The sequence below is a fragment of the Oryzias melastigma genome, linkage group LG21 (genome assembly GCF_002922805.2).
Source record: "Oryzias melastigma strain HK-1 linkage group LG21, ASM292280v2, whole genome shotgun sequence".
In the NCBI taxonomy this organism is placed as follows: domain Eukaryota; kingdom Metazoa; phylum Chordata; class Actinopteri; order Beloniformes; family Adrianichthyidae; genus Oryzias; species Oryzias melastigma.
The window spans coordinates 14,979,335-14,988,153 of record NC_050532.1 but is presented as its reverse complement, the minus strand read 5'-3'; the positions used below and the strand labels follow the sequence as shown (position 1 = coordinate 14,988,153).

The 8,819-nt window shown below is 42.2% G+C and overlaps 1 protein-coding gene across 1 annotated transcript in view; it reads left to right on the top strand.

Annotated features, from left to right (window-relative positions):
- The window catches only part of satb2 (SATB homeobox 2), a 61,563-nt gene that overhangs the window by 18,915 nt on the left and 33,829 nt on the right, over nt 1-8,819 (top strand). Inside the window, exon 4 of the mRNA XM_024260514.2 lies at nt 8,418-8,544. Coding sequence (XP_024116282.1) covers nt 8,418-8,544 — 127 coding nt within the window. The remainder of the gene's footprint in view (nt 1-8,417; nt 8,545-8,819) is intronic.

The window sequence follows — 8,819 nt, the reverse complement described above, 5'->3', positions numbered from 1 at the left end:
GTTAAATGCTTTTGGGAACCATTCTTTTTGAAAAATATTGCAACTTCAATCTTCTTAGAAAAAACTGTTGCAATTTCAGGTATTTTGCTTCTCAACTCATAAGAATTGAGAGACTGATGCAGAGAACAAACACAAACGGGATAAATCAGAAAAAGTTCGAGTAGATTTTAGGATTTGTAGGTGTGGGTCAAATGTTTGTCCATGACTCTGATTTCATACTGCAGGCTTCAGGCTTTCAGGACATGCCTCCTATAGTTACAACTGTGGAATTTCAGTTGATTAAAACACATTGTTGGAGCTTTCTTTGGTGGTTTTATTAAGTACCAAGAACTCTTGGCAGCAGCAAACCTCATCCACATAATGCCATCCATCCCCTCACCAGAGACTTGGTCTCATACCCTGACAGCTTTGGATTCCAGCAGCGTTGACTTTCTCACTCCAGTTAAAGGACTTTCTCTGGCCCCCCATGCTCCAAGTGTGCTGCTGTCTTATCTCTCTTATGTCTCTCTGCCTCTTTGTATTCAAACGGTCTCAACTGATGTTGCATTGAAGTGTATTGACACTAATGTAATTGACTGACCGGTGTGCTTGTTCCAGGGCAGACACCATTATTGGTACTTGATATAAAAAAACTGAAAAAATTTGGTGTCAAAATCTCAAACAGCACAAACTCCTACATTTAACTTTTTTTAGATGCAGTATGTATTTTTTCTCAAGAGACAAAGAAAAGACAAATAAACAAAACCTGAAATGTTCTTCAGTAAAAATCAAGCCTCCAAATCATAGGAACTGAACTTCCAGGTACAGTTTCGATGCATCCATGGACATTAAGAGTTGTACTAAAAGAGACTTTCAATGTGGCGCCACATGCTGACATGTGCTCCAATCATCGTTGTTTCAGACAGATTTGGGGACATTAACATTTTCCTGCCTCCCTCCACACTAAACTATTATAGACAGTTTTTAGCAAAGACTATCTACAAATGTATTTCTGTGTTTGGAGATCTCTCCATCACACAGATGTAACCAAAAACACCAGTTGTGTCCCTCTGCTGTTCTTCGGCTTCAGTCACCTTAGCATGTTTCCCAGTTCTCTCTCAACCACACACACGTGTCTTCATAGCTGGACTGTCAGCATATTTGCTCCAAGCAGAGCTAAGATGATTTCTGCTCACACTTACTCCTGCAGTGAGATGTAGAAGACTGGACTGTTTATTATAATTTCTGGAGAGTTTGTACCGAGTTGACATTCCTCCAACACGTCCGTAGCTTTTGAAACTTCTTGTAGTGTCAAACAGTTTTTTTCAGTTTGTAGCTTCCACATTTAGCATACATTTCAAATGTCATCCTTTAACCAAGTCAGCTTGACCCCTCAAATCTGCCTCCCCCAAGTCCCTGTTTGATTTCTTCCATCATCCATTCCTCCTCCCCTTGTAAACTTATTCTCTGAACATATTTCCACCCACAAAATAGTCTGGTGTGCACATTAGTCTGGATTCGTTTGGATCTTTGTGTCATTCTCAGCGTCATAAGGACGATCTGGTCACTGTCTGCAGAGCAATGTTAACCATCTCTTGACCCGTAGCCTCTTCCCCTTATCTCCCAGGAACTAGCAGTTTGCGACAAGTTAGACTTTGCTCTTTTCCTGCTCTGGAACAGTCTCGTCCTGTCTTTAATAAAACTGATAAACTTCTCTCAGCTGGGTTTTCCTCATCTTCTTCTCTGTTCCACTGTTGGCCAGAGACACTTAAGAGCCTTTATTGTGACTTTATGGTACGGAGTCAGTATATGGACTTATACCTTCATTCACCCCCCACATATGTGTGGAGAAGGGATGTCATACACAGAGTGCAGGAAGGATAAGCCACTCTTCCAGTCTGAAGAACTCACATCATCTTCCATTTGGAGAAGTTTCATTTTGTCCAAACATTTTAGGAAGATTTCTATACAGCGGTAAACAGGTAATTTTGTGTTCTGTGCACAAAGATCGTTCTTATGATACAAAGTAATTGAAGATTTGGGAGGATAGTAAATGAGTGAGGAACTCCCTTTATCCTGTCTTTACACACAACGCTATTTGCATCCACCACCTCTGTTTTCATGCATATCAAATCGCTGCTCAGTGGTTGACCAAAATTATGTACTTAAGCCTGACGCTGCCCACGCATGTGGGAGGAGCTACAGTCCAAAGTGTTCATCACCACAGGGAAGCATTGACTTCATACAGGGGGCAAAAAGTATTCAGTCAGCCACCAATTGCGCAAGTTCTCCTACTTAAAAATATGAGAGGCCTGTAATTTTCATCATAGGTAGACCTCGACTATGACAGACAAAATCCAGAAGATCACATCGTCTGATTTTTTAAGGAATGTATTTCTAAATTATGGTGGAATATAAGTATTTGGTCAATAAGAAAAGTTCATCTCAATACTTTGTCATATACTCTTTATTGGCAATGACAGCAGTCAAACGTTTTCTGTAAGTCTTCAAGAGGTTTTCACAAACTGTTGCTGGTTTTTTGGTCCATTCCTCCATACAGATCTCCTCTAAAGCAGTGATGTTTTTGGTTTGTTGTTGGGCATCATGGACTTTCAACTCCCTCCAGAGAGTGTCTGTGGGGTTGAGATCTGGAGACTGGCTAGACCACTCCAGAACATTGAAATTCTTCTTCTGAAGCCACTCCTTGGTTACCAGGCAGTGTGTTTGGGATCATGCTGAAAGACCCAGCCACGTTTCATCTTCTATTAAAGTTAAAGTCTCACTTTTTGTCACGCACCTTGGTGTGTGAAATTTGTTCTCCGCATTTGACCCATCCCCTGGGGGAGCGGTGAGCTGCAGACACAGCCGTGCTCGGGAACCATTTGGTGGTTTAACCCCCCAGTCCAACTCCTTAGTGCTAAGTGCCAAGCAGGGAGGCACTGGGTCCCATTTTTAGAGTCTTTGGTATGAACCCACGACCTTCCAATCTCAGGGCGGACACTCTACCACAAGGCCACTGAGCTGGTCTTCAGTATGCTGATGGAAGGAGGTGTTCACTCTAAATCTGATCATTCGTGGCCCCGTTCATTCTTTCCTTTACATGGATCAGTCGTTCTGATCCCTTTGCTGAAAAACGGCCCCAAAGTGTGATGCTTCCACCCCCGTGCTTTACAGTAGGTATGTTCTTCTTTGGATACAACTCAGCATTCTTTCTCCTCCAAACAGCAGATCTTTCCAAAAAGTTCTATTTTGGTTTCCTCTGACCATAGGACATTCTCCCCATCCTCTTGTGGATCATCCAGATGCTCTCTAGCAAACCTTAGACGGCCTGCACATGTACTGGCTTTAGCCAAGGGGCATGATTGCCACTGCAGGGTTTGTAGTGTGTTACTTTGGTCCCAGCTCTCTACAGCTCCTGTTTTTTGTTGCCTCATAAAATGATGTGGATAAACACCACAACCATCATTGGAGATAAGATTAGGTCCTTTTTTGTACAATAACAAAAGTTATTTTAGTAGTTGTGTTTCAGATCAGTGTCAGAGAAGTTGCCATGCGTCGCAGTCGCCTACAATCAGATCAGGACAGCTGAAGATTCTAGGAAACAACAAACTCATAATGCAACACAGGAGAGCGATGCAACACCAGGAAGACATGTAAAGACCTGTGAAGACCTGTGACGACCTGTGAAGACCTGTGACGGGTCACAGCAGTGATCACAGTGAGCACTTTGGGAGAAGACACGGCTAAACTTACTGAGACTGACAAACAAATGTCAGTCAGAATGGGAACAGTACTATGAGGATACTGCCTGAGAAGCTGTCAGCACAGAACCCAGAGTTTCAGCTGACCAAAGGAGAGCAGAGTGGCAGAAGTCATTACAGACACAACAAAAGTCTGGGCAGGAAGTCGTCTGTCTGAGAGGGAGACCCAAAGACAGCTGTGGTTCCAGCCGCCGGACGGTGTCAGCATCAGCGGGACAGAGACCCGGGCTGAACATGCACTCCCATCTGCTTCCAATAGGTGTGCACGTGTGTGTGCATGTGCCTGCAGCCTGCCTGAGCGTGCAGGTTTGTTGGTGTTTCTTCATGTGACCCCCCATCCGACGTGGGTCTTTCTAAACTGAAGGGGACGACACCACTGTGAAAAAACAACAGCGTTCCTCCAGAGCTTCTCACAAATGAATGCTTTTGTGTTTATGTTAAATGAATAATTTCATTCTTAAATTACACATTTTTCCTCGTGTGGTTCACAACCAAAATTACACGGAGTGCAGGCTATTTTCTGCCTGTTTGAATTGTGTCCTGCATTCTTGTGTCCCAGCAGTGTATTTAAGGCACTGTGGCCTTTCTTTAATTAGCTCACCCCAGCAATTAACTGGGAGATATTGTTTATTTCAATTATAAGGCTTTGAAAGCTTTTATAGACTGGACTGCAGCAAACCTGTACTTTTCCGCCAATGGTTGACTCTGCCACGTCTGACGGCTGCAGCTTTATCCTGCCTGTGAAGACGCAAACTTTTCTCATTGAAGACGTGGAGCAGAGCATCCGCACTGCAGCAGCTAAAACTGATCAGCTGTCAGGTGAGAGGGGACAGCATCTGCTGCTAACTCTGTTCAGAAAATCATTTGAAAATGTTCAGTCATTCCACAAATAACAGAGTCTGAGAAGTCCTGCTCTTCCCACTGCTGCTCTTAAAGCTCCGTCTGGATTCTAAAATCAGAGGCATTTTGTTGGTTTTCCACAGACGGGATTGTGAGCTGTTGCACCACATCAGGGTGTTTGATGACAAAACCTGCAGCTCAGCTGCTGTATTGTTCAGCGTAAAGATACATAATTCTGAAGTGTAGACAGAATGTCCACAGAATCTACTTTTCTTTACCCTGGAGATGAAATTTCTGGAGATATTCTGTCAAATGGCTGTAAAATCTATTAACAAAAGCATCCGTGTTCACAGGACTAACCTGATCTTTATTGCAGATATCTAAGACGTTGTCCATTTTATGTGCATTAAAAATAACCACCCAAACTGCTTCAATGTAACCGGTCGCTGCTGATAGACAAATGATAGTAAGCGAAAAAATGTTGTCTGTCCTCCTCATTTCCATTAGCAGTTCTCTGATTGAGGAAAAATTCTATGACAAGAGATCAGTGGTTGGACGTTTCAAACTGATCCTGAAGCAGCGATTTAGTGTTTGCCTCTGTGTGTTTGAATGTCTTGATTGACATTAACAACCACAAGAAAGAGAATGGTTTCCTCTTGGGGTAGGCGCCGTGGTCATGGCCCCTCCAGGCCCTTTAAACACACTTCAGGGTTTCTTCCCTGTTTTCAGATTTGGTTTGATTGGATTATTTTTTTGTCGCAGCGATCGTCAATCGTGGGACCTGAACAAACCCAATCCTCTTGTCCACCTGCAGTGTTTTTCCACCAGTGTGCTGCGGTACTCTAGTGTTCCATGACAGATATTCAGGTGTAAAAAAAAAGATATTTATATTTTTTATATATGGGTATTATTTTTAATTTTGTATTCTATTTTTTAATATTGTCTCTTTTATACAACATCAGACCTCTCCTTGTATTGAGGAATCATAGCATTGTACAGTTTTTCTCCTGTTTTCATTGTGATTATTGTTTCTCTCCATGCTCCTGAGTCGTGTGTAATTTGATTGTTGAAGGTACTCTCTGCACCTAAAAATAGAATTGCTCCTCAGGGATAAATAAAGTTCTTTGAATTTGAATTTATGGTGAGAAACAGTTTCATTTCACCTGATTGGTTTAAAAAATGTGTATCCTTGCCAGGATAGCAACTCCGTGTTCATTCAGACAGGTCCAGGTTTCACACTGTGTAGTTAGGAATCTGAAAGATCAAAGAAGACATTTTTACTTTGTGTTCATTTGGTTATTTGAAACTCTTTAATACAATTATATTATTAGCACAAAGTTTTATTTCTTTGACTCACTTGTCGATTGGTGCTTTGTGATTCTTATCAAGGAAACAGCTGGGCCTTGGCTCAAACAGAGTCCTAAGGTCCAGATGTGCTTAAGTGTGAAGTTCACATTTGTATTGTGCTGTAGGAACGCTGTTAAAGTGGATGAAAGCCGACCCACAACCCTAATGCGAATGTCTCTTTGGGATTCGTTTTTGTATTTTAACCTAAATCTAGATACGGGAAAGTCCCGCTTATGCACTGCAGGGGAGTTTTACAACCATAAGGATGCAAGACTCAGCTACACTACACGCTGCACAAAGTTTGTAGCTTATGAGAAATGTTTTTCTATTATCTTAGAAGAACTGGAAGAGATCAGCGCAGCTCCGGCAGAGCTTTTTTAGATGGATGGTGATCTGTTCCTCCTAGGCTCTTTGTTATCTTCTCCACATGCTGTTATGGTGACAAAAAGAACAAAACGTAAAGATGTTTTAGCATTTTATAACAACAAAAATAAGACAAGAATGTTTTTATTCCACATTGCCATAAAGTTTTGTGTAAATACTAATGAAACCACACTTTGATGCTAAAGACCTGCATGTCTAATCTTGACCACTGTAAAATCATAGGAATTCATCTTTGTTATGAAGGAAATGCAGATCTTTAAAAAAAGGAACCAGTCTTACTCCAACCACCCACTGGAAACAGCAGCTGTGTGTGAAATACGGCTTTCTGCTGAGTTTTTCTGAAGAAGCACCAACTGACCAATCTTCACAGCAGCATGTCTGTCTGTGGGAGATAAACTGCATCCACTGCTGCCTGCTATACAAGTATTGTGGGATGGCAGAGTTCTCTTTCAAAGACTTCTTCGGCATTCTTATGGATATACAAAGTGTTGCTGTTAGTTTTCTGAAGCATTGAATTTTCACACTGAATTCTGAGACAACCAACCATGTTGCTGCTGATACTAACAGCCATAATAACAGGGATATTCAGAGATGAGTTCACATCCGATTTTGATTCTGATGTAAATGCAAACATTAAAATCTCAAAATGGTACAGAACAAGTGAATGCAGAATCCAGACTGGAGCAAACCAGACAGAGCTTAATCGAAGGAGGCTCAGGAGGAGACGCAGGAAGGAGGAAGGGGAGCGGGATGTGGGGTCTACTGAGGGAGGCAGGGAGACCCTTCTGGATCTCATTAAGAGGACAGTAATGTGATTAGTTTTGTTTAGTTTTCACAGCTTCAGCCAGTCTCTATGATGAAACCTGACTGTGCGAATCTGTGTTTATATGATTTTCCATATTTGAATTTTTACTCTTTTTTTCCTCCCATCAAGCTGAAGTCCTTTGTTTCCTTCTGCAGTTTAGGGCACCAGCCCTTCGAGTTCTCACTGCTGGTAATGTACTGTTTTTCTCAAACTTTTATGTTTGAAAGATTTAGGTCGACACGCATTCCTTCTATTTCTTTGCATTTGCCTAAAGGACAAAGATCTGAACATATGTAGTCAATTTCAGAAATAAAACAGGTCGAAACACAGTTAAAGAGAGGACAGAAGATGCTAACAAACTTTGCAGAGGAACTGTACGTCCTCCTTTTCCTGCAGCACTTTCCATTGAAACGTCTCTTGAAGTGGACTGAACCTGATCATTGCAGGGCTGTTGTTGTAAAAGATGAAATTCAGACGGCTCTGGAAGCACCAGAGAGTGATGACTCTTGACAGCCCAGAAAAAGTCTGAGAAGCTTTTATTTTTTAATTAAATTCAGAATTAAAAATTTCCTGTTGAGGCCTTATTGTGGCAGTCATGTTGGCTGTTGCAGTTCTGATCTGTGATAACAACTGTCCCACAGTGGCTCTGATCTCGTAACTTAGCTTTTACAAACATTCCAGCTCACCTTTGGTCTGAGTCTGACCCAGATGTGATTGTGGTCTGGTCTCATCCAGAGCTGGACTTTTCTGATGGTTCTTTTGGCTGGAGCTCACATTCTCCTATGTTTGAAGAGCTCTGGTCCTCTAGAGAACGATGGTCTCAGTTCACTTGCAGATGAACTCTGGTGCGCCTCACTTTAGAGTGAAGACAGACGGACTTTCCTGAGAGAGTGAGAGAACCAAAGGGAAGAAAAGATCTCTGCTCCATTCGGATGAGAAAAAAAGTGTCTGGACTGCCACCATCTTTTTATTTTTAAAGTTAGCTCTCCAGTGTAAATCTGGTAATTACAAAGTTAAGAGGAAATGAAAACACATTGTGATGACTGGCTCTCTACCATCGCTGATGATACGACAGCTTTTGTTTTTCACATTTAACTTCAGAAGAACTTTTTGTAGTAGTGTGTTTTAAAATATGCTAAAACTGACCCATAAATCAACTGTTTCATGAATCAAATGTGATTTGATTAATTAATCCGAAAAGTGCAACAACTTTTAAACTGGTCATCTACTTCAGTCGCTGAGCCGTCAGTTCAGCTTCCTGTGGATCAGGTGTTGTTTGTTGACAGATTGTCTGTGTGCAGGCATCATCAAAGTGGGGAGGTGGAACCCCCTTCCCATCCACTTCCTGACTGACGCCCCAGAAGCCACGGTTGCTGACATGCTGATGGAGGTGTACCACATGGTCACGCTGCGCATCCAGCTGCACAGGTCAGAGTGTGCGATGCTTGGCTCCACCTGATGATGTCTCACCTGTTGGCGGCGCACGTGTTGACAGTGCACGTGTGCTCCCAGCTCTGATTGCTCTGAAGTCCCAGAGATAAAAGCTGAAGGGGCTGATGGTTCTATTCATTTCTGAAATTACAGGATTTCGCTCACCGTGGTGTGTAATGTGAAGACCAATATCAGATCACTGCTGTGTGTTTTTTAATGTCACCAGTGAAATCCATCAGGAAGCCTCAGTGAGAACTGTGAGGAAACGGTAT